The sequence below is a fragment of the Colius striatus genome, chromosome 1 (assembly GCF_028858725.1).
Source record: "Colius striatus isolate bColStr4 chromosome 1, bColStr4.1.hap1, whole genome shotgun sequence".
Classification (NCBI taxonomy): domain Eukaryota; kingdom Metazoa; phylum Chordata; class Aves; order Coliiformes; family Coliidae; genus Colius; species Colius striatus.
In genome coordinates, this window is record NC_084759.1 from 192,255,763 (window position 1) to 192,282,846 (window position 27,084).

The 27,084-nt window shown below is 37.6% G+C and overlaps 1 protein-coding gene across 2 annotated transcripts in view; it reads left to right on the forward strand.

The window, feature by feature from the left end:
- The window catches only part of COG5 (component of oligomeric golgi complex 5), a 208,030-nt gene that overhangs the window by 150,624 nt on the left and 30,322 nt on the right, over positions 1–27,084 (forward strand). For both annotated transcript variants that reach the window (XM_062018831.1, XM_062018827.1), the window contains 4 exons: positions 3,191–3,272; positions 9,061–9,265; positions 10,403–10,564; positions 12,824–12,923. In XM_062018831.1, the coding sequence (XP_061874815.1) occupies positions 3,191–3,272; positions 9,061–9,265; positions 10,403–10,564; positions 12,824–12,923 (549 nt within the window). The remainder of the gene's footprint in view (positions 1–3,190; positions 3,273–9,060; positions 9,266–10,402; positions 10,565–12,823; positions 12,924–27,084) is intronic.

The window sequence follows — 27,084 nt, forward strand, 5'->3', positions numbered from 1 at the left end:
TATTTAAAAGTACTTAAAAAATAGATATTGAGTTAATGTGTAAGCAAAAGAAATTGCACTTTTAACCAAAATAAATAAAAAAACGGTTCTGTGCACTCATGGTTGCATATGGCATTTTTTTAGTCCAGGAGGAGTATCTAATGCTGATGCCTTGCTGTATTCCAGTTTTGGTAGCTACAGTCCACCCACTTAAATACTCCCTGGTGTGTATGTAGGCAACAGTATTCTCTAGTTCCTGCCATAAACTCTTTACATGGTCTTCTGTGAGCTATTAATCAGCAGTTACATTTCACCTCCGGACTGATTGCATCCTCAACACTGCATAAAATGAAATAGTGTATCATACATTATAGAATCAACCAGTATTGACTCTGTAGGTGGCGTTTTTAACTTGGTTCCTTTTTTCCCCTAAACATTCTTGACTGAGTAGTCAATCAGCACAAAAAGTTATTTGAATTTGCTATGTAGCTTTTTCCCCTTTCTTATATAATACAGTCGGTTACCCAGGATGTGAGGGCCTTTTTCACTACATAATTCTGATGCACTTAATGAACGCTATTTGCCCAGGTCAGAAGACACAAGCTACTGGGCAGAGACTTAATTGGTACAGCTCTGGCTACTATGCAAATGTGTGCATGAGTACATATGGATATATGTCTGACTTTATATTACATATGTATATATACAGACACATACAAGTTTTATATTTTCAAAAAAAGTTAACTATCATCACATGTATGTTACTGCTCTTTGTCACCATGTGGAATCTGGCAGTTAAGATAGAAATGTTGATGTGGAGAGACTACATTCAAGTTTGTTTTCAAGACCCTGTTAATCATTGTATTTTCTACTTAGACTGTGACAGAGGTGTAGATGGTGATTACAGTAACGTAAAAAAAGTTGTTTGAAAGTGCTCTCTAAATATTTTTCCACCTCTGTTAGATTATTTACACATTGAATTGAGTTACCATGCTAAACAGACAAACATTGTTCCAGATCAGGATAGAAAGTATGAAAGCTAATTAATTTACTCTATAGTTGATGTGAAAGGCTGTTTGTTTTATAGTAATTTTTATGTTTCAAACATGAAACTATGAAATTAAAACTATGTAATTTCATGGTTATGCTATAATAATAAACTGACAAAAAACCTCAAAAATATTTTTTACAGGGCACTTGCTGAATCATTGTCTGACATTGTAATTTTACTTTGCCCATTTATGAAGATCAAGTACAATTTTACAGAAAATAGAAACATAGCTATAAGTTACTTCAGTTTCTAAATCCACCAGTGTCCTCAAGCAGTAAAAAATGAGATTCCATCCTCCTAGATTATTTTAGTATTCTCTGTTAAGTCTTATACATTTTAAAAGTATTAGTACAACAGCATAAAAGATGTTCTTTCTCAATTCTTAACACGACCCATAATTTTCATCTTTCTTGCAGTATCTTTAGAGATAAGCGTAGGGTCATCTAATCTCAGAATTTGTGAAAGCATAGAATCATAGAATGGTAGGGGTTGGAAGGGACTTTTAGAGATCATCTAGTCCAACCCCCCTGCAGAAGCAGGTTCACCTAGATCATGTCACATAGGAACATGTCCAGGCAGGTCTTGAAGACCTCCAAGGAAGGAGACTCCACACCCTCCATGGGCAGCATTTTTTTGTTTGTTTGATTGGTTTACTTTTGATATCTCAGTGTACCTTTGACTGATTTTCAGGTTTTTTGTAAATTCTTCAGGATGATAGTTTTGGAACTGAAACTTAAGCTTGAACTTGCACTCTTTCAGATGTGCAGATGACCAGATCTTCAAGTGTGATGCAGTGGTACCCTGTTAATGGATGACATTCTAAACCTTCCTTGCTTTGCGTGTTGTTGCCAATGAAAGTGAATAGCATGCAGTCTTTCTCCCTTTGTTATCTTAAGTAGTAATTGGATTTGGAGTAGTTGGGACTTTCGCATTTGATAGCTAATCTTTTTGTGGTGCTAGGCATTGCAGGAGTTGAACTGTCACTTTAAAAAAGCTTGTAGTATTAACAAGAACTAGGATTGTTTGGAATTTCTTGGGTTTGGGTTTTTTGTTTCATTTTTTTCTCATAGTAAACTCACTGAGTCCTAAGAGGAAAGCTGCGAAAACACAGCCTTCTTCAGCAACCATTTCAGTGTTGAGCCCTCTGCTTAAACCCGTCTTTAGCTGTGGATATTGTGCTTTGATTTAAAACCTTGGATGTTTCAGAGTGAGTCAGGGTAGAAACAGATCCTTAGAATTGCAGGCATTTGTCATCACTGCTGGCTGTTTCACTTTTTAATTTTGAGCACTTTTTGCTGATTATGTAGTGATTTGGTCAAATTGGTTGTTACATGATAGAGACGATACACTACAAGTATACCATGCCATTCTGTCCAGAGCGAGCTTCCTCTTCCCATAAAAGCACTGGGCAGCCTTCCAAGTACCTCAACAGTGGGCAGGACAGGATACCCATCGTCATCTCTTGCAGTATTTTTTCTACCTCAAACACACAGACAGGAAGAAAGCGAAGGAGAGAAAACAAAATCATGCTTTAATGCCTGAGCATAAGTGCAAGATGTTGGGAGAGCAAGGAAAAAGCTGCCATGTCTTGTCCTTTTTGCAAGGATATGCCACCTCATTTCCACTTCTGACAGCAAACTTTGTTGACACAAGGCAGTGAAGAGTCAGCTATGAGGTTCATTGTATTTTCATGTAGTTTATGTTTTAGAAACAAGACAGTGTTCTGTGTCAAGCAGAGCAGCAGGCAGTAGTTTTTGTCCATGCTCAATGTGTGCTAGTGTGTTGTAATGGCAGTAACTAATTGCTGGAGCGTAGCCAGGATGAGAACCTCCACATAATGAGGTGGTCACTGCAAAGAGGTTTTCTAACATGGCTTCTGAGGTGTAATGCTTCGGTCTACACTTTTTCCTCTAGAGAGCTGTGAGCGTTGCGCTCTGGCTTAAGGAAGTTACTCCACTTCGCAGAAGACTGAAGCTTTTCTTTTTCTTTTCTCCAATATTTTTTCAGCTTTAAACTTGAAGAAAACGTCTCAGACTTTGTTTACATATTTTTTATTCTCAGTGACCTAGAACAGCCTTGGCTGCAAACATTTGCATTGTTCTAGATTACTTAAAAAGAGTATGTTTTGAAACCTGTCTTTCTTTTGTCTCTCGCTCTCAGGATGGCCAATCTGATATTTTGTATAAATTTTGGACTGCAGTAACACAGACACTTTCCTCTCAATTTCAGTCAGCAACAGACTGTAAGTATTTAGTATGAATGATTTGTAATGTCTTCTGTAGTTCAAGTCTCTCATTTCAATAAGCCTTTTGTTGATTATCTCATCTACTATAGCTATAGCATGTTTCACTCAATGCAAGGTCTGTGAATTCTGGGTTTTAAAACCCAACAGGGTAATCCTCCTAGACTATGGTTGAATTTTCAAAAAGAAATATTTTCTGTTTTATTAAATAGTCGTTATCTAATAACAAAAACGTGATTTTCCAATCGTGTATGGAGGTAAAAATGTTTGGAATGGTGCATTATACTTCCAAACTTGGCAAAGCCATTCACTTTCTAAAGTTATTGGGTTGGCCAAAGTAAAAAATAGTAATAGAATTTTGAAGAGCAGTTCTTACAGTCTTAAACTGTTAAACACTGATTAGTTGTAAAAATCTGATTTTAGCCATCTATGGATACCTTTATAAATAGGGGTTGAGTTTCTTCAAAATGGTACCTTGTCTATATATAGATGACTGGTGTTCTGACTATACACCATATTCTGTACAGATGTAATACATAAATAGCAAGTACAATCAAGGAATATTGAATAAGAATCATGTATAAAGATAAGACAGTACTATTACCAGTACACATGGTGCAGCATGCAATTGGATCATTGGTGAATTTGGTGCTTTCGTAAATATATCTTTCACATTTATATACAGTGTATAAAGCTATATATATCTTTTGCAAAGACAAATAAAATGCATAAGATTTGCATTTATCTTTGTGATCAGATGTCTCGTGGCTCCTCCTGATGACTGTGCAATGCCCAGAACAGCCTGAGCTGCATCTACAGAGCCACAGGGCTGTCTCACAGCTGGGATTTTGGATCTTTAGCATGGTGGTTGGCCTTTGGATGGAGTGAGGAGGTGGCAGCTAGGGTTGCAGGCAAAGATTTACATCTCCAGTTTCCAATCTGTCTTCACGGCAATAAACCTAAAGAAAGAATTATAACACAACAGTGTGTGACTGGTCTTCCTGGACTGCCCAGATGGGTTGTTGAGTGTCCTGCTCTGGAGACTTTCAAAACCCACCTGGGTGAGTTCCTGTGTGACCTGCTCTGGGTGGTCCTGCTCTGGTAGGGGTGTTGGAGTACATGATCTTTCAAGGTCCCTTCCAACCCTTGAGATTCTGTGATTGCATGGGCCGTTCAAAATTTGATTCTTTTGGGCTTTATTAGCAGCCATACAATTTTGAGGGACTAGCTGATTTATTCATCTTCAGTGGTTGCTAAGTAACCAGGTGATCCCAAAAGAAAATGTATTCATCTTGTGTTAAAACATATTAATTTTACTGTTTGCCTTACACAATACTTTAACAGCAGTGTGTACATACCCAGACTCTCCTATGTTCAAACCAAACATGTGCTACAATTTTCCACAGTTGTTTTTAAAATTGTAGAATTGTGGTATCAGTTAATGGAATCAATCGATACTTGAGAAGTAAGGGAACTCTTACATTTTGTCAGCAATGCTTTGTGTGACAGCTATTCAAGGATATTTTATTACTTATGGTTTTTAATCATGTTTTTTATATAAATGTTTAGAAGGAGCAGTTGGAATTTTGGACCATGATTGATGTTTTTACTTTGCTACAGCTGAGTTTTGGGGAAACAGTATGTACAGGGAGTACACTTTTTCATTTAAGTGATGCATCTGTATGAGAATGTTCAGTTTTAACATATAAATTCTAAGTATTTGATTCCACTGACATTGATCACACACCTCTGGATCATGTAGATCAGAAGAAGACTAGACAGTATTTCAGAAATCTTAGAATATTGTAGCACTTTAGAAAATAATGTTTTAATATTCTGAATATTCTAGAATTTTGGAAAACACAGGCTGGCAAGGCAGTTGCTCTTGGGCATTGAGGGAATTGCTAATTATGTGAGAGAGCAACTGGAATGTATTGAGCTCTGTCTAGGTGGGAACGAAGAGGAGGTTGAAACTAAGCATTAAGGGGTGGCTAATGTGGGTGATACCACTTTGGGAGCTTAATACAAGGACTCCTGACCAGGAAGTCGATGAGGCCTTCTACAGACAGCTGAAAGCAGCCTCAAGATCACAGATCCTTGTTCTCATGGAGGACTTCAACCACTCATGATATTTGCTGGCAACTTCACACAGTAGAGCATGTACAGACCAGGTTCCTGCAGTTCATTGATGACAACTTCCTGACACGTGGTTGCAGACCCAACAGGGAGGAATGTTCTACTGGACCTTGTACTAACAAATAAAGAAGGTCTAGTTGGGGATGTGAAGGTTAGTGGCAGCCTTGGCTGCAGTGATCATGAGAGGATAGAATTCAGGATCCTTCATGGAAGAAGCAGGGCAGCAAACAGGATTGTGACCCTGGATTTCAGGAGAGCTAACTTTGGCCTCTTCGAAGACCTCCTTGGAGGTATCCATAGGCTATCCATAGGCTATACCTCTACAAGGTAGAGATGCTCAAGTGTCAGTTTAGGCCCATCAAGGGACAAAAGACTGTGATTAGACTCAAGTACCACGGACCTGAGAATTCCTAAAGGGCAGGGAGGGCTTAATTGCTGGTCCAGGACAAAACAGACCAGGCTACTTGGCTTGGGGAAGAAAACAGAAAATAATTTACTACCAACTAAAACATAACACCCCAAAACATAACAAACAGAAAAAAACGCAGATTGATACAATGATGAAGAGTATAACCAGCCCTTTAAGACCACCTTCTCCCAACCTCTCCCCTCTTCCCAGGCTCAGAGCCCTGATCCTGGTGTCTTTTTCTCCTCCCCTCAAACGACTCAGAGGGGCAGGGAATGGGAGTTTCAGTCAGTCTATTCCTGATGGCTTCTGTCGTTTGTCTCTCCTCAGGGCAGGTGGGCTTCGCACCAGTCCTTCCTGCTCCTCCGTGGGGTACCTCACACACACAGCAGCCCTGCACAGGTGCTTCCAATGTCTGTTCATCCCAAAGGCTGCAGCTCCTCTCTGCCTCTCGTGAGGGTCTGCTCTGCGGCCCACAGGCTCTCCAGCATGGCCTGCACCATGTCCACCTCCTCACACAGTCTAACGCCCGTCTGGGCGCATTCACCCAGAGCTGCTGGTGGCTCTCAGTCCTGCCATTACCCTCCATGGATTGCAGGTGTACAGCCTGCATTCTCACCACTGGCTGAAGAGGAGTCTCTGATCTGATGCTTCTCCTTCCTTCCTTCTTCTCTGACTGTGGGGTCCGTGTGGTCGCCTCCATCTTGTATCACTCTTACACCTCCTCCCAAGCCTTCAAATTCGTGTCCCTAAATAGTGATGACAGAGGTGCCAGATTGGCCCAGCCTGGCCGGAGGTGGGTCTGAACCCAAGAGCTGGGGGAAAGTCCAAGAACTCTTTACTGAGTCTGCTCTGCAGCCCTGCCCCCTGTTACTAAGCAGAAGCTGCTCCTTGCTAAACCATGACATCAAGAAAGCTGGGTAATCTTCAAGTGCCACTTCATCCAAGCTCAAGATTACTATATCCCTATGAGTAAAAATATCAGGTAAAAGAGGTAAGAAGCTTGTATGGATGAACAAGGAGCTTCTGGAACAACTCAAATAGAAGAAGGAAGTCTAGAATGTGGAAAAAGGGGTTGGTCACTTGGGAAGGAATGTTGTTAGAGTGTGCAGGGATGTAACAAGGAAGGCCAACACCTTCTCGTAATTAAATTTGGCAAGGGATGTAAAGGACAACAAGAAGGGCTTTGAGTATATCAGTAGCAAAAGGAAGACTAGGGAGAATGTGAGCCTGCTGCTGAATGAGGTAGGTGCCCTGGTGACAGAGGATACAGAAAAGGCAGAGTTACTGAATGCCTTCTTTGCTTCAGTCTTTACTGCTAAGGCCATCCCTTGGGAAACCCAGTTCCTGGAGGACAGAGAGAAAGTCTGGAGAGAAGATGACGTTTGCTTGGTTGAGGAGGAGGATTGGTTTAGGGATCTACTAGGCAAGCTGGACACTCACAAATTTATGATTCCTGATGGAATCCACCCATGGGTGCTGAGGATGTTGGCTCATCATCATAACTCTCCATCATTTTTGGATGATCATGGAGTACAGGTGAAGTGCCTGATAACTGGAAGAAGGCCAATGTCACTCCAGTTTTCAAAAGGGCAAGAAAGAGCACCTGGGAAATTACAGGCCAGTCAGCCTCATCTCTATCCCTGGAAAGATGATGGAACAACTCATCCTGGATGTCATCTCTAAACACCTGAAGGAAAAGAAGGTTATCGGGGGAAGCCAACATATATTCAACAAGGGGAAATCCTGTTTGACCAACCTAATAGTCTTCTGTGATGGCATGACTGGCTGGCTAGATGAGGGGAGAGCAGTGGATGTCATCTACCTTGACCTCTACTCTGCCCTAGTAAGGCCACACTTTGGAGTACTGTTCCCAGTTCTGGGCTCTCCGGTTTAAGAAAGAGAGGGAACTTGTGGAAAGAGTCCAGCAGAGAGCTACTCTGTCTGAAAAGGAAAGGCTGTGAGACCTGGGGCTCTTTAGCCTGGGGAGAAGACCGAGGAGGAACCTTATCAATGCTTCTAAATACCTACAGGGCGGGGTTTGAGAGGATGGGATGACTTTTTTCTGTAGTGCCCAGTGACAGGACAAGGGGTAACTCACAAGCTGGAACACAGGAAGTTCCGCTTGAATGTAATGGAGCCCTGGCACAGGCTGCCCAGGGAGGGTGTGGAGTCTTCTCTGGAGGTTTCCAAACCTGCATGGACATGTTTCTGTGTGACCTGGTTGAGATGAACCTGCTTTAGCAGGAGATTGAGCTGGATGATCTCTAGAGGTCTCTTCTAACCCTGTCCATTCTGTGATTCTGTGAATATCAGAAAAATAGTGTAAAAATAGGAATTTGTGGCAGTTCACTGAGTTTGGTAATAGATCATGATCTACTTTTGAGAAGTTGAGACTGTCTTATAAGCATAGTTTTGTGACCTAAAATAACTCTGTGTTTGATAATAAATGTGAATCCTCCAGTGTTCAAAAATAGAACACATTTAAGTTGAAAGGGTGGGATGGGTGAAATGGGGCAGATGTCTGGAATCCAAAATGCCATGAATGAATGGAACGATATTAATCTCCTAATGTAATGGGAAATCCATAAGTATGAGTGATGTTAGATCAAGATTAACGTCAGTTGCTAGAAGAGTTGCACATTTGTTTCATTTCCTGTTACTTGTGGCAAGCCTTTCAAGACTGAATATAGTGCTGGTTTTTCTGCTGACTTTGTCATTCTTTGTTTGACAAGCTTAGGAATTCCATTTTAGGTATCGTGTTTTAAGAAGTATGTGTAAAAGCATTTGCATTTTGTCTCATAGAAATTATCTTTGTTTTAAACAGGTATCTTGAAAGTTGCACAGCCCCACACTTTTCCCCCATCAAACTCTTGTTAGAAAATCGCTAGATTTAGAGAGTTCTAATCACACTTTTGTTTTAAATAAATGATAATAGTAATGATGAAGTTTGATACCAAATGTTTCACAACCGTGATTAGTATCTTTAGTGTACAAAATAAGTTTTCCATGTCCAGTCTTCCAGTTGTGGATTTTATGCTGATATCTTTGTCAACTGCATTTGATGTGATAGCTCATGCTGACTTGAAATTAATTATACTACATTAATAATACAGTGATAATAATAATGATAGGATAGAAAGGTATTTTATTGATTTATATAAATGTAAGGTCACAGGTTGTTTAAAAAAATGAAAAAATAGTTTGAACTCAGACATGTGTTTTTCTTATGACTTTGTTTTGCAGCCTCTATGTTTTTGAAACAAGCTTTTGAAGGAGAATACCCTAAATTACTGAGGCTTTATAATGACTTGTGGAAGCGTCTGCAACAATATAGCCAAAATATTCAGAGGAATTTTAACACAAATGGGACTGCTGATCTCTTTCCTGAACTACAACAAATGGAAGAAGATACACAGGACATATTCATGCAAAAAACCCAAGATTATGAGTATGTGTTACGAACTCTAAGGCTATAAAATATACAACTTTGCACTCAGAAAGATAACAGAATATTTTTAAGAACTTACAAAGAGCTTAAGAAGTTCAAATGGTCAGATCAGGAAAATTTTAAAGAGGTTTTTTTCCCTGTTTTAATTATTGTTTTAATGCTATTTCAGGACGGTAGGATTATATAAATAACAGCACTGGATTGTCTCATATTTCACAAAGTTCCTGGTTTTGGGACAAATTTTATCTTTTTGTGTCTTTGGGTGAAAAAAGGCAGCATTATGAAAATTCAGTTTTGTATGTGTTGCGATTACAGCAGCAGCTTTCTCTTAATGATACTGCAGTCACTGGAGTGTGACAAATGCTCAGTTTGTTATGATTCACAGCTTTTATGTTTATATGTTGTAGAACAAACATGATCTAAGTGGTGGTAGATGTGAGAAAGATCAAACTGAAACAGGCTCATCTAGTCTATTAGGACTTCTAGACTTATGTCAGATAAAATGAATAGTTTATGTGAGATTCATATTGGCTGAAATATGTTCCACAACAGTGAGTGTGGGATTTATCATTGACTTCAATGGAAGCAAGGTAAAAAGTTCACCAGACTTCTGACAATGAGGCAAAATGTTTGAGAGAACTACTGTTTACTCATTTTCACAAATAGGAACACAAAAGACTGAAGCTTATTAACAGTAAATTGAAGAAGAGGCTTTCTATTTGAAGCTCTCTATATGCGTACATATATGAGGAGATACTTTAAAAAAACCATTGATTACAACCTGCTAATTAAATATGCCATTATTAAAAGATATTAAATATCCTTTACTATCTTGCTGGTATTTTACAGATATTTTTAGCACTGTATGTCCCAAGAACCTTGAATTACGGATTCTGTGAAGGTCTTACAGAAAGTGCTATGAACCATATTGAACTACACAGAATGGCTCCCTGACTAGTTACGTGGTTCAAGTGAAAGCAAAGTATTACACACTATTAAGATCTTTTCAAGTGCATGTGTTTAAAGAACAGAAAGAAAAAAGCAGATACAATACTGTGAAGTTTATATGATCTGGAAAAGTTCAATGCTATTGTACATTTTAATTGAAAATGTAGTAATTTTGTCTTATATCCACAGTCCAGAAAAGGCCTTGAAAGATTCACTGCAACAATATGAAGCTGCATATTTGTCAAAATCCTTATCTCGACTTTTTGACCCCATTAATCTTGTTTTCCCTCCTGGTGGTCGGAATCCTCCTTCTTCTGATGAGCTTGACAGCATCATTAAAACTATAGCCAGGTATGCACATGCAATGCATTGCAAAATGCAATATTTAATGTGCTTTATTTCCAGAAGTTCTAATTTTAGAAATGAGACTTCCTTAGCAGGATAAGGTTTAGTTGTAAAACTGGTTACTGTAAAAATTAAGTCAGATTTGGAATGTACCGGAACGGAACAGCACAGCCATCATCTAGTCCAACTGCCTACCACTTCAGGGCTCACCAAAAGTTATAGCATCTTATTAAGAGCATTATCCAAATGCCTCTTAAGCACTGACAGGCTTGGGGCATTGTCAGCATCTCTAGGAAGTCAGTTTCAGTGTTTGACCATCCTCTCAGCAAAGAAATGCTTCTGAGAGTCCAGTCTGAGCCTTCCCTGATGCAGCTTTGAACCATTCCAACATGTTCTTTCACTGGATCCCAGGGAGAAGAGCTCAGTAATTCCCTCTCCGTGGCCCCTCCTCAGGAAGCTGTAGAGAGCAATGAGGTGATTACAGTGAGATAATCACCTCTTTATTGTTATTATTTAGAATTTATGACAAATTTTCTTTTTTATTATTTATTTCCTGTGGTTTTATTTTATGGAATAGCACATTTCAATAAAAGTTTTACTGTTTAAGCTTATAAAACATCAAGAAGAGAAAATTCACACTTACATAGAATCACAGACTGTTAGGAGTTGGAAGGGACTTCTAGAAATCATATAGTCCAACCCTCTGCCAAAGCAGGTCTACCTAGATCAGGTCACACAGGAACGTGTCCAGGTGGGTTTTGAAAACTTCCAAAGAAGGAGACTCCACACCCTCCCTGTGCCAGGGCTCCTTCACCCTTACAGTAAATAAGTTTTTCCTTAGTTTAAGTGGAACACTTTGTGTTCCAGCTTTTGTCTATTATGCTTTGTCCTGTCACTGGACACTACAGAAAAAGTATTGCCCCATCTTATTGACATACACCTTTTAAATACTTGTATTGGAAGGGACTTTAAAGGTCATCTAGTTCCAAGCCCCCTGCCATGGACAGGGACACCTTCCACTAGACCAAGTTGCTCCATCCAACCTGACCTTCAACACTTATCTGATTAATCTTATTATTAAACTTATTAGTTATTATTGTTATTATTATATTCTTATTATTTAACACTTGTCTGATTAATCTTAATTATTCTGTGTCAAAAGCAAGATGATAGTTCCTTGGCTGCAAGTGATAATACCTGATGTAAATATTCAGTTACAGTGAAACAGCAAGCTAATAGATAAAGGCTGCTATTCTAAGCAGAATTTGTAAAATGAGATGCTTAAATTACCAATGGTGTATTTTCTTTCATACTGTTTTGGTAAGGATTACTTTGTGTATTACAGTCTGTAATAGGCAGTGTTCACAGTATATAGTGAGTGTGAGCATGTGTAATACTAAATATTTGTCAGTGTAGTTGTGACTGGGAGTTGCAGGTGTTCAGAATCTGTGCCTATTGGTTTGTTTATTGATATTATTTTGCTCCTTGCTGAGAAAGGAAAATTACATGAAAAGTATGAAATTTTGGCTGAGTTTTCCAAAGTAACCTTTAGCTAATGATGTTTGGGGCCCTGCAAAATTCTTGGAGAAGGTTATTCCTATGTCAGAGTGCCTAGTGTTTCTCCAGTTCTTGGGACAGGTTAACCTGATCACCAGCAACATTATAGTTTCTGTGCTTAACTGTTTTCTGTAGAGCATTCGTGAATCCAACCCCAGCCAATGGAGATCGGGGCGGGGGGGGGAAGGTGTTCCATGAACAAGAAATATTGGAAATGATTTAGAAATCTTTTCCTTCTTCCATTTGTTCCCTGTCATTCCTATGGGGCCTCTGTTACTATGAAGGATTGCCTAAAACACAGCTTATTAGTTGTGTCAAGCTAAAGCATCCCCTGGGTATTTCTGCACAGCTCATGTAATTCCAGAGTTGAATGACTGTGTATTCACCTGTAATATTTGAAGGCTGCTGCCAAAGCTTGAATGTAGTTAATTGCAGTCAATATTTTTGAATGGCTTACTAATAGTGATTTCATACTGAAGTGTCATTCCTAAACTTTTCTCATTTTTACTAGAATAGGAACGCCGCACATAAAATTCCCAAAGGACTTGTTAAAATTGTAAACTGAATTACTGTGCTTAGAAAGACTTGGTTGTATGTGTTACTCTCTGAATTGACATGTCACGTAACTACGTGTTCAAAGTTAACTCTTTATCAATTAAATGCAGCACTATTCAGTTGTTAATTAAGGTTTGTAATCTTTGCTTCCAGTGAACTAAACGTGGCTGCTGTTGATCCAGACCTGAGTTTAGCTGTAGCAAAAAATGTGGCAAAGACCGTTCAGCTCTATGGTGCGAAGTCTGAGCAGCTTGTAAGTAATTTTAGATTTCTAAAACCTTATGTTTTTCTATTACACTGTTCTGGTTTTTTTTAAGATTTACAACATGACAGTAAAGCAATCTAGATAGAAACTTCAAATTGGCTTTCCATTGTATTTGGGAACATTTTCGGTTAAGTCTGCCTTCATTTAAACTCAGTCTATTGGTAGCAGCAAAATTTGTCTGTATAGCTGTGAATGGAATTTGCCATTTTAACTTAAAAAACCCTAAAATTGTAGTTATCTTTAAGTAAAATTAAGACAAATTAATTCAGTTTCATATTTACTAACATTTGCTATTCAGTCAGTTTGCATGATGCATTGTCTTTATGGTATTAAAATCTGGAATATCCAAATATATTTCTTCACTGACTGATCCTTGATTTGTTTGCTTTTGTCCAATGCTTCCTGTCGTTTGTCATGCACTGTTACCTAGTGTTAAACTGACTAGAGTAAGGATCCCCTAAAAGCCAAGGGGCAGTACAGTGAATGTCATTGTCGTATGAAAAAACAGTTTTTAAGATCAATAATTTTCTTGTGAAGTCTGTTGCTGAAATTTTAATGCTTTTCTTCCAAAGAGATGAAAATTAATTTTTGCAATATGCAGACCCACAAGAAATGACTAACTACTTGTATTTGCAAACAAGATTTTCACTTAAATGGCATTAATTCTTAAAGCAGACTCTGGTGACATTCATTTACTATATGGTTCATTTAAAGAGATACTTGGTAGCGATTTTCTGTTGGCTACAAAGCATTGCAGCAATGAAGTTGATAAGGATTCTGTTTGCCTTTTAGACATCTTCTGTGTCTGGATAGCTTTAAAAGAGTTTAGATTCAATACACATACTTTGTTTATGATGTCTGTTGAATTTTATTGGATGTTTGCAAACTAGTATATGTAGGTGAAGAAGTCATTAAGGCCGTAAAGAATACTTAAAATAAAAAAGTATTTACATTATTTTACTGTATATTTAGAGCATAGTGCCTGAGGTGTGTCTTCCTTTAAAGACATCGAGTCATGGCTTCATGATTTCAGCATGAAATTTGCTCATGTAAGAAATCAGGATTTTTTAGTAGGTCATGAGAGTCACCACGAGGAAAAAATATTACAATTGTATCTCTATTTGTCATGGAGAGTAGTGTCAAATAGTGGCATTCAACTGGAAAAAAAAAAGACATATCAGCTGTAACTGAAAGCGTCAGGGGCTGTTGTGCTCATCATCTCCGTTAGAGTCTGAATCTGGCCAGTGGCTTGTTTGTAAGCATACATTGATTCGTGATCAGCCAGCTGGCAAATTCTTAAGAAACCCTGAAAAGAAGGGCATGTAGAAATAAGCTGACAAGAACATGATTTGTGGCTTTATATTAGCTGACCTTACACTAAAAGAATGTAGGAGTAAAAAGGAAGTCTGAGCCCTTGAACTTTTTGAATTTGACACTGGAAATGAGACCCTAAACTTAAAAAAACTGACAAGTTGAGTCAAACTGGCAGAATTAACATAAGTATCCTTCAAGAATACCCCTCAAATGATTCTATGAACTGTATATTGTAGAGCTGTATCTTTAAGTTGGTTTTTTTTTTTCCTTACTGAGACACATGTTATAAAATTGAAAGCTGAAAGGGTTCCCTGCAATTTCCAAGGCATAGGTGTGTAGTGCCATCTTTAAAGTGCTAAAATGTCATGCCTAGCGTCCAGCTGCCTCTTCAGAAGAGCATGGCTCTCCCACTTGTCCTTTCCCATGCTTGCTAGCCCTGTGGATATAATGTAGAATATCTGAACTTTTTGTACCTATTTTTGGGCAGACAGATTGAGCCTGAAATGTGCACCATGTGTAGAGCAGTAGCTATGTCAGACAGCGCTGTTTCATTATGTTTTAGTGGTGTAGCCAAGAATGCAATCTTCATTCAATCTCTCAATCTAGCCTCCAACGATAGTTTTCTAAAGCTAAGGAGGGTGAGCATGTAACATTTCCGCTCAGATGCTTAATTTCTGATAGCTATGGTATTGCCAGGCTAAAGATGGAAATTTAATTTCCTGGAGGAATTCACAATTGAGTTCTCTTCCAAATTAAAAGTAGAAAAAAGAATCTCAGAATTCTCGGTGAAGGAGGATTGGAGTAGGGGGGGTTGGAGGGTTTTGAAAGTCATTAGAAACATTTTTTTAATGTTATTGTAACATTGTATGTGGATTTAAATAGTGAAAAAGTGAAATGTGCGGTCCTAAAAATGTTCAGACATTCTAAAGTCAAAGGTTTTGGTTTTTTTTTTCAATTTCCCAAAAAAGAAATTGCAGTTCAGTAAGATTTCATCGTTGTTTCTCCAGGTAGCTTGAGATATGACAAATAACAAGAAAAAAGCTATTAAAGACTCAAAGATTTTACCTTTGAGTAAAAGCAGCAGCTAGTAATCTGTACATAGAGTGTTAAAGCAAAAGCAAATAAGAAAAAATGTCCTCTTTGGATTCCTCTGTGAATCCAAAATGTTTGTGTCACTTGTGACTTTGTACACTGATGGCTTTTGGGTTTCAGCTTTTTACATACCAAGAACTAGCTGTTGCTGTGCCTCAGACCTATTCTTTTATTAACCAGTTCAAATTATTTAAGAGAAGATATAAATAACCCTCTGTTAGCAGGAGGTAGATACATTCCACTGTTGGGTTAATCTTAAGCAAAGCCCTTCCTGATGCTCGATGTGGTAGTTGGATGCCATGAGCAGTCAGAATTATTCTCCTAATTTCTCTCAGTGTAATTGCAGCTGTTGTTATTACACAGAGTTTGAACATGTAATTATACATTGCCCCAGATTTTTTTAAAAAATATTTCTGTTAATTTAAGAGTATTACTTTTCAACTTTGCTACCCATCCTGTGTTAGGTGATCACAGAATCACAGAATGGTAGGAGTTAGCAGAGACCTCTAGAGATCATCTAGTCCAACCCCCCTGCTAAAGCAGGTTCACCTCAATCAAGTTGCACAGGAATACATCCAGGTGAGTTTTGAAAACCTCCAGAGAAGGAGACTCTACAACCTCTCTAGGCAACCTGTTCCAGTGCTCCCTCACCTAAGGAAGGGTGTTAGGTCTATTTTCTCAATGCCATTATCATTTTGTCCCTTCTTATTCATATTTTTCCTAAGTCACACAGCCCAAACATCTTCATAATGATTACAGACACCGCGAGATTTCCATCATTCACCATTTCTACATCTTTCTCATTTTAGATTGGAAGACAGGTTAACAAGTCTGATCATTGTTTTCTGGATAAGAGCGAAATTACATTTGTACATTGTAATCTATTGTTTACTTTTTAGCATAATATCTGTTTACTGAGAAAGCCCCTTTTTTCATACAAGTGAGGTAGCCCAAGTGAAAAAAGAGCGCTAACTTTTCTCTTTGATTTAAGAGTTTTGGATCATCCATTCTCATTTGCGAATACCTTATTTGTCTTGATTGACAGATATAACATTGTGGTCTTGTTTAACTGGCCACATAAGGAAAATTTACTCTTTCATCAAATACTGATAATAAGTACACTGGTAGGAAAAGATTAATGAGAAGCCAGGAAGTTGCATTTCCTGAACACAAAGAAAAAGATGAGTAATGTGGCATTTTTTTGAGAATCTATGTTGCTTGACAAAAGATAGGAGGTCACAAATCTGCCTCTTGGAGAAACTTTTACCCATTCATGTAACTGATAGTTGAGCAGAGAGCTTACATCTCACCAAAATCTTCATTAAGATACTTTTGACATGGCAATGGTAATTGCATGTCCAGATCCTCAAGGATCGTGGTCTCTCAACTTTTGGTCATGCATCCCTCTCAGTAAAAACTTTCTAAGAATGCATGCCTATTATATGTGTATTTATAAATTACGTCCATGTAATATTGAAGTCCTGATATTTTCTTCGTGCACCTTGATGGACTGTCTTGCACAGCCCCTGTGGTGCACATACCCGACTTGGAAGACCACCACTCTAGGGTAATACTTTGCTGTAATCTTCCACAATAAGAAGTGAACAGATTTAGGCTGTCCAATTTTTGAAAAGGTGCCTGATTGATTGCAAAAGTCTTTTAAATTTGTATTTGGTTTTGTTCATATGCTACTTTAAGTCAGATTTCTTGTTTATTTGTATAAAAATGAAAATCGTAGTCACTTGTTGATTAGAAATGAAACAAAACTGTATTTGTCATTTGCTGAACTGGATTTTAAACATACTTGAAACATTGTGATTTCTTTCATCTTTTAAAATCTCTTTATTGCAACTTTACAATCACTATGTCGTGGTTTGTCTGTTGATAGAGCTGTTCCTCTTACTGATATTTAGAACTGCATGTCTTGTGGAGAGAAGTCATGAAACATTGAGAGTTAAAAAGCTCTGAAAGTTTAGAAGATGTGTGCTTTTGCCAACAAGCAGAAATATAAATTGCAAGATCCGTTGTCCTCATATTGAAAATGGAAGAGGCATATTTGGTCATCTAGTCACATATTACCCTTCACAGAACAGGACAACTTTAAATATTATTTATGGTGGGGGTTTTGTTGCATTCTTTCTGCTTTTAGAGTGATGATTTCAGTTATCTCATATATTGTGAGTAGAAATGTTAGTACTGTATGTTCTCTTACTTTTGTGCTATTTCTGTTCAGCTTGGCATGTGGGTGTATTGAAATACACTAACACACCCACCAAGTGCACATAAGTGAAATGTGTTGTGCTACGAACATGAAAATGCAGTTGTTTAGAGAAGATGTGATCCTCTTACTTTTTGAACCTGGAGACCTCTACTAGTTTCCTCCCTAGAGTTACAGTAATTCTGACAGACTATCTTTATTAATTGCAGTCAGAGTCCCACAGCAATCCTTCCTGTCTTGTCTTGTGGAGGCTGTGTCTTGCTGCCTCCTCCCACCATAAGGCATCACTGTCAGAGACAAAGTGGTCTGGTATCTTTTGGCCAATGAACAAGCAAAGAGTAATTTGCAGAGGCAGGATTGTAAAAATCAGGTTACCCACTTGCTTTGCAGAGCAGGTGGGGGTCATTATGCTGTCAATTTCTGGTGGATCAAACCATCTTAAAAACCACTTTTGTTTGTAGATATGTTAGGGTAAACACAAATTTAATCTTCTGTTCTCCCAGATGGAGGGGCATATTTTAGCTCCACTCCAAGCCAGGGTGATCAACTCAGCCTTGACACTTTGCTGAGCAGCAATTTCTCATTCAAATTGGAGCACAAGCAGAGCAAGTTCATGTACGCTTGAAATACAGGCAAAGCGAGAATCTGCATGGCCATGTTACATTAGGCAGATTTATCCTAAGGTTAGGGTAGATAAGGCTAAAATCAGTGGAAACTGTGATTGCCTATAATTGGAGAGGTTCCTAAATATGGAATATTATATTTTATGTGGTAATATGTTTCAGAAAAGTTTGTCTAAAAAAAGGGATCTTTCCAACAGACAAGAGGCTGCAGGCAGATGATATAACGGAGATCTTTCCTACTGTCAGTCTTGTAAGCAGTCATAAAGAGGAAGCACTCAGAAGATGGAGAAGGAGAGTGGGTGTAATGAGAGAGGAAGGAAATAGAAAATTTGAATCATTTTTTTATTCCCTTAACTAAATGTGGTTGGACTTGTGTCATACATACAATGAGGTGGAGGCCCAAAATACAGGCTGTGGGCAGTGCTCTGAGGGAGCTACCAATCTGTCCTTTGCCTACAGCTCATGGTAGGGACTTGACTTCTCATCAGGATTTTACACTGGTCAATGGTTGTGGGATTTTTCTGACTGTCAGAATTGTCTAGTATAAGCCACTTGGAGTTTTTAAGCGTTGTACAGAGAGTACAACCCCTACTGGCATTTGGCAGAATTCTTCTCCAATTTTCTGAAGAAAACATAAGGTCTCAATTGGTGTATTTAATACATTTCAAAGTAAAAATGCTAAAGATCCAGTAATAGAAGTGAATTTTGAGATTAAAGGTTAAAGAGAAGACACACCTCAAAAATTAGAGTCCCTGGACCAAGGTTCAAATAGTTATCCCATATCCTCAAAAGGCAGGACACTGATTCATATATTGAAGACTTCTGGTATTGGACACAGCAAAAGGCAAGTTGGGGGAGAGCTTGCTATTCTGATCTCAAAAGCAACAGACCACTGTAGGCTTGTAACACAAAGAAATTTGTATGGATTTTCTTTGTTGAATGAAGTTTTTGGATTCTGGATTGTGTTGATGGCAAAGTCACCTGGCGTCACCTGAGATCTGTGATAGAGGTAGTAGGTAGCCTCTTTTTCACTATCCTGGATTTCAGTAGTATATTGAGATTTATTTACATTTACCAAAGTAAATATTTGAGTTATGTAATGTTATACATAGTTTCAGAATATACAGCAGTTGCAGAGTACTAGAAGAGTAATATGAGCAGTAATACGCAGGTACTCAACCAAGTACAAGAAAGTTCTTGGGAGTGAAAAGCTTTGGTTTAGCCTTATAGTGCTTTTCAAAGCAATTCAGACATAAACCAATTTGGAATATTTAATTGGATTAATGTTTAAATGTAAAGTGACTGACATAAAAATCCTTTGATTCAAACTAATATACAGTATTTCTGTACTTTCATTTTTCTGAGGGTTTACTGAGATCTACTTTTCAGTTAACTGGTACTAAACAGTGTAACTAGGACTCTGTTGTTGTGAAGTATTATTATCTGTCATGATGATGAGTAACACGTTCTTGATGACAGATGTTTTTAGTGCATTATTGTTTAAAAAAGAAAATACCAAAAAAGAGCATAAGAAGTAGAACAATGTAACAATTACTGTTGCCTCCGTGTTAAAAACGCTGGCATATCCTGATCACTCAGTGCTTGTTCCCAAATGGCCTGGATTTGCTTTTGAAACAGAGTATGGATGTAGAAAGAAAAACATATAACTGTCCTCAGAACAGTAAATGGAAGTAAATAAATTAGCTTGGTCTCATCTGTTTGAAGGCAAATTTGTATCATCGAGGCTTGTTCTGATTAGTGTTGGCCTCGCTTCAAGGTTCAGCAAAACGTGTCTGCTTTTGCTGCAGACAAGCTGTGTATTAAATTGCTCCACACTGTCACCCTGGTGTTTATGTTAATGTCTGCCTCTCTCAGCTGAAAGTACAAGGTCATTAAAGGTTTATGACTGACACTCAGGACTTGATTTGCCATCCTGGCTGTGAACTGCGTCAGCCTCCAAGATAGGACTAGCAGTGAAGTCTGTGCTAGTCAGCGGAAGGTGCCAGGGAGCTCTCATGGGCCCTGCGGCCTGCTGCACAGGACAGCCTGTCTCATGCCGCTCAGGGCTCTTCAGCCCCAGAGCACAGGGCTGCCTGACAGCACCCTTTGGGGGACAACCTCTGCAATATTGCCTCTCCAAGTCGTAAATGAGATTTTCTGGGAGACTAGTTCTTGGCCCAGGCCAAAAACTTGCTAATGACTGTCCTAACAGTTTAGCAGTGCAGATGGTCACGTGCTAGATCCAGGAACTGGTACTGTTTAATTTACTGCTATATGTGTAGCCAATATGTGAATGAGACTGAATGAGAGCGACATGCAGAATCTGTTCAAAAGGAAGCTTAAAATGCTGACAGATTGAAGTATTTTTTACTTGCATCTGGAATTTGTACTTTCTTATTTCTGATGTAAATAAATCTCCAAAGCAAAAGTTAGGAGATGCTGATTTCTTCTATAGCAACATTGCTTTTGGTCTTAAGATTTTCTTAGATTGCCAGAGCTTCAAAAGATTCGCTTTCCTAAATATGTTTTTCTGTTTGTAATGCTTGTCAGCTGTACTTGACTTATTTTGAGATAGCATTTGGTGTTTCTACTAGAGTTTTAGTCCTTAAAAAGAGCACAGTTGTCTGTGGCATTGTGGCTAGTTGTCAACTCCAAATACTGCTGGATAAGTGCAAGAAAAACTATGGGTACTAACACTTTTCAGGAGTTACACACTTTATTCAAGTAGCCAAATATTTCTTTGAGGCAACTCAGATGACTCCTTTTAAGATGCCAGTGCAACCAATCCATTCTGCAATTCAGTATTCTATTTTTAGTGGATGTAATGGATGGAGATACAGGCTGAGGAGCATGTCATGTTCAGATATTTTTAGAGCACTGATCTTTGTAATGCTGATCAGCACCAAATGCATTACATAAGATTAGCATCAAAATATATATATATATATATATATAATGGAAAGTCAGCTCTGCTGCGGTTGTTCTTAAATTATTTTTAGTATTGCCCACAGAACTTGTGTGTCTCAGTATATCCTGCCATTGTGCTATCTCTACTCTATAGGAATCATTCTTAAAGAATTTATCTTCTCTTGGACCTTTTCAATCACACCTCCTTCCTGAGGCTTCAGATAAGATTGTCGGTCAGTGGTACACATCATATATGAAGATTTTAATAAATGCCCAATTTTCACTAGCACTGAAACTGAGACAATTTATCTTTCATCATCCTTCAATCCAGTTTCTATTTGAACTTGTGATTGCAGGGGCGAAATTCCAAATTCTGCTTTACTTACATCCTCAGCTACTGTTGTGTTCTTTAATGCTGCTCAGGTGGCTTAATCTTTTTCAGTTACCTGTAATGATCTTTTCGATTTTCCACTTTGAGTGGAGATTCTTAATTAGTATCTCCCTGTTAAATATCTCTGGTTCACTACCTAGCCATTTAGAATGCATTAGAGTAGATTATTTGGGAGATTTTTTTGAGTTTAAGAGGCAGACTGTAAGGAAACAGAACAAATCCTTCTCACACCACTCTAGAAAATTCAGTTTTGCTTTTCAGATTTTTTGCACAAAAGCTGATCCTTCCCTTTGATTATGTTTTAAAACCAGTTTGTATCTACTGAGGTTTAAAACAAATCTCAACTTTCCGTACATCCATCCCATCATTGTAACTATTTGTGATATTCTGACAGATGAGTCCTGATTTTTTTTTCAAGATTTATTTCTTTGTTGGTTTATGGTGCATCTGATATGACAGTAAATAGAAAATAATCTGCTCTTTGTTTTTGCTGTTGTAATTTTGAAAGCATAATTCTATCATGCCATAGCTTCACGATCTTCCAGGATCTCTCTTCCTGAGATTACAATTAACATGCTCTGATTTTGTTTTATGTTTTTAGTGTTTAAAAGCAATCTCGAACTTATTAATGCTCTTCCTTGGTTTGTAAACTTTATTGCAGTAAAGAGAATGAGGAAATAAAATGTGAGAACACCAGGTGGAATAGAAGAACAACAATTAATTCAGCCTAAGCTGTGAGCTGAGAAAGAGACAGCGTCTTTGCAAGGAATTTTCATAATGTCATTTGTAGAAGAAAAAGTGTCCGTCATGCATGATCAGGAGAGTGAAGAGTTAAATAAGCTGCTTTCAATGGGTTATTTAGATGATAAGTGATAGGAATGGCATGTTTTTGTCCAGAATCTCAAAGGTTAAGTGTATTATAACTGACCTAGAGACCATTATACGGAATATCTTGTCTCAATCAAGGAAATTGTAAAGAAAAGCAGAAATACAAAGGAAGATGGGCTTAAAAATTTAGGTATTGTAATGATAAAACAGCTGGAGGATAAGGATTGGATCTTAGTTTTCTCGAGTATTCACGGGGATAGAAGATTTTTCATAACCTTTCGGTCTGTACTTATTGGTTGATAGGAAAAGGCAAAGAGAGGCCGAACTAGGCAAGTTCTTCATTCATTGTGCCCTGTCTGCCTAGTGGCAGGGAAAAATATTGATAAGGTCTTACAAGGATTTTCATCTAGGAAGGCTTTAATTCTGGGTTCTTCTTAGGGAAATGAAAAAAACTAAGACCTCATTTATAGAGGAATGCATTTGTTGGGTTGACTTTAGTCATATGCATTCCTAAAAAGAAATGTACCTTATACTAACAAAAACTATTGTTTTGCTAATTTAGTTTATACAAGTTCCCCAGTTGAAATATGCTACAGTGGCAAGAAAATGGATGTGAGCTGCATCTCCGTTAGGATGTTTACTGACATAAGTGTGTGGTTTGGGGTATCCTCACTGTTGTCTTTTTGTCCACCCTTACTCTTATCTGCCATAGCTAAATTTAACTAGCTGAATAATTCAGCAATGTAAGGAAGAATAGAGTGGAGAGGGAGAAAGAAAAGTGAGGGTGATGGAGCAATGGAACAGGCTGCCCAGAGGGGTTGTGGAGTCTCCTTCCTTGGAGGTCTTCAAGACCCACCTGGACATGTTCCTATGTGACCTGATCTATGTTGACCTGCTTCTCCATGGGAGTTGGACTAGATGATCTCTAAAGGTCCCTTCCATCCCCTACCATTCTACGATATCCTGGAATCAGATGCTTCCAGTGAAGGGAAAATACTGTTCATGCACTGAAATTTTGGCACCAGATTTAAACTCCAGCAAATTTATGAGACCTGTGATGCTTTTCAATTGAAAACCATGATGAGTTCTCATTGTAATGACATAAACTGAACTTCTGATTGCCTGTTTTATTATGTGATCTTATTAGAATTAATCCATGTCTCGTGTTAGATTGTGTTATATTGAATTGTGAGCTTTCATTTGCGGGTGAATCACTATTCAGGACATATTCCAACAATGAGATTTGTCTGACAGTTCCAGGGAAACATATCTAGTCCTCCTGTCTAAATGTCGAATATTGTGAACTTTGGATGGAAGTTTGAAACGTAATAAGCTCACAAATTGTCAAAAATAATACTGAAGTGACACTTCAGGAAAGGTTTTCTGTAAATAACAGGTCAGTTACAGTGGTGTAAGTAATGTGAAAGGTTGTATTTTCCCCAGTTCTTTCTGAGATACATGAATTAATTCTATTATACCAGCACCTTGAAAACATGGTGTTACTGTCATTGAAAAACTTATATCTATGCTATTTAAATGGGAGAACCCAAAAATATGAATTCAATATTTGGCACATTAAAGGAATTCATTAATAGACATTTAAATAGAATATGTGGGAGGCTATTATATATTAAAATAATTTCAGAATAATTACTATTTCACTGTACAGTAATAAAAGCTAAAGATGGCAGTAGATCTGATTTTAAAAGAAACAGAAGTCAACTAAGGTTTCATAATTTATTTATTTATTCAATGGAAAGATCAGAAGAGTTAAAGGAAGCTACTTATGTTGGTCAGAGGATACTGAGAAATGTCTAGCAGATAAATCATTTTAAAAAACATTTAAACTTATAGAAATTGAAATCTAAAGGAGAAAGTTGCACTAAAAAATAAATTCATGAAACATTTTCTTCATTCTCATGTTGTCTTTTGCTGTTTAGATCGTGACTCACATAACAAATGTGTGATTTTTATTTTTTTTAAAGAGATACTGGCTAAACTCCAGAAAAAAAACAACCAAGCATAAAAGACTGATTTTGAGGGTGCCGTGTTCTGTATTTTATCTTCTGGCAAAGTGGTTAAAAGACTTCTCTATATCTAGCATGTAATTTTGCTAACAGGTAGAAAAAGAGCAAGATTACACAGTCCTTACAGCATTTTATAATAGCGTGTTTTAAGTTATTTCATACAAAATTCTGCAATTCAGAAATGTATTTGGTTAAATGTATGTTGATACGGTAAAAGGTGTTAAATTTTGCAATTATCGAACAACTCTGATTAGAGTTGGACAACATAAAGCTCATTTATAATCTTCTGCAGAGAACAAGTATTCTAATCTGAATTAACACCTGGACTTAATACCAAAAAAGGCAGATGTCAATCAGGTAAATTGATTATGTTTCTTTATGTGTAGGTGAATATCACCCTGTCATATTGTACCTGGCTCACTGTCTTGGGGACAGATGTCTGCTCTTCACCTCTGGAGGTGCATTCCCAGTGGGTGACTTGGACCAAAAGCTGTTGGGATGGCATGTGAAATATGATTAATTGTTTAGTCATTAATTTGGCAAGCATGAGGAATTCAATAAATAGTTACAGTCAGAGGTTTCAGGATCAACACACATTGTCCTTGAAATCCTCCTCAGACTTGGGCTAGCTCGAGAAACCCAGGTCTCAAAAAATGTCAAAGACAAGGGACATAATTTTCAGAAGCTGAGAAACGTTTCTGAGAGCTTCAGGTTTAGGATTGCCTGAGATTCCTTAAAAGGTTTTACGTGCTTTCTGATAGTGGAATTGTTCTAAAACATCTCATTATTTAAGGACCATGAACTCACTTTTTGTACAGTGCTTTTCTTCTCAAATGATTCAGACTTAGAGATAAATCCTGTCTTTTCTGTTAAAAACCACTTGCTGTATTCCTTCAGTTTATTCAGCTTTTAAAAATATTAAGGAATTAAAAAAACATCCCAAAACCCAGAAATACTCCCTGAGGAACAGTTCAGTGATTGCTGTGGTAGCATGAACAATAAGAGCATGATATTCAGTCTTTTTTCTTGGTCTAGGACTTAACAATCCCTTCAATTTTTTTTTCCCCAAGATAGTGATTGTGTTTTCTGTAAGATTTTTAATGCCTTCACCACAGACCTGCTTTTCTGTCTCCTAGAATATAAAATTTTAATTTTTTCTGAGGAAACTAAAAAAAAACCCCAGACAACAAACCCACACATATTCTAGGAGCTACAAGAGTGTCCTGAGGGTGCAATATTGATGATTTTATGTACATTTTAAGTTATTGCCTCAACTCACATGAATTCCTTTATTCATGTCTTGAAATATTTCTTCTTTGAAAAATTAGAAGCAATTTCAATAACATAAAGTCTTATTTATCATTTATTTATTATAAAATGTTAGTTGTTTGGGTTTTTTTTAATGCAGAACATTCATTTTAATTTATCCTCATCAGTCAATGACCTCATTTGTCCTGACACATTCATTAAAATTCTACACTTTGGGCCTCTAAATGATGTCTCTTCTTTTTGCAAATTGTCCTACAAGTAGCTAATATATTAGGTGGCGTAGCTAGTGGAGTTCAGGTGGTTGTGTATTTTTCTGCTATACCATGTCATATTTTTTTAAAAAGTAACAAACTGATTCTAGTAAACTTTTGTGCTTCTTAGATGGAAAGAGATTGTAAAAGCCTCCTTCTGCTATATGGAAAACATTAAACCTAGTAGTAAATCATCCCAATTATTTGTAACTTATGGGAAAAATCCCAGGGCCAAGCCCTATTGACTCAGAAACTCTGTAAATGGATTCTGTGCTTTATAGTAAGTTGTTATGATCAGGCAGGATGCCAAGTACCAGATGGATTGTTTGCTTTCTGCCAGAGGTATGGCCACATCAGCTGCCTCTATTAGGAATGTATTTATCCTTGAAAATGTCAGCTTGACAATTGGAGTTCAATTTGTGCTATCAAAACACATTAGTCTCGTGATCCTAGAGTTGGATCAAATGCATTTTTGAGAGGCACTACTTTTGTTGTATTTTGATTTAAGATCTTCTCCATACTCCTCCAAAATTATGCTGTTTCCTGATCTTTAGAGAGTGGGTTTACTGAGGCTGTTTTAGAGTAAAGAAATCAAATAAATGGAGTTTTCCAAAACTGTCAATAAGGATGCACACAAGATCTTAGTTATTTAGTGTGAAACTGAGCTTTTTCACAAAATGTTTAGTCTGTGAAGGGAATGGTAGCAAACCAGCTCACAAATCAGTGTCTCTTCTGAGCTGCCACCTGTCAGAAGAGGGGAAGTTAGTCACTTTGAAACATTAACCAAATTATAGGAAAAGATGTATGAATAGTCTGAGCTTTCCTCCAAGAAAAAGACAAACCCAGTTTGCATTTTTTTATAACCCAAGGGAGAACTGATGATTTGATTCACAACCTAATCTAAATTCTACATTCATTGCTTGACGGTGAAAACAAGAATTTAAACTTAAAGCAATCTTATCATAGCACATGTCTCAACATGTGAGATCAAATCCGTGCTGTCAAATTACATGTCTGCTCTTAGGTATTAAACATAAAAAAGTGTAAAATCCAGAACACTTGATCTAGTTATTTCCAAGATATATTTCCAAAGCAGGTCTATGCAAAGGAGTGCAAATATGTTCACAAGGTCATAATTCATCAGACATTACTTCAGGCGTTATAGCTCCCTGTATGTATCTGCAGTACTGCTTTAGATTCCCTTTTGAGTTGATGGAGGATAATAGGTG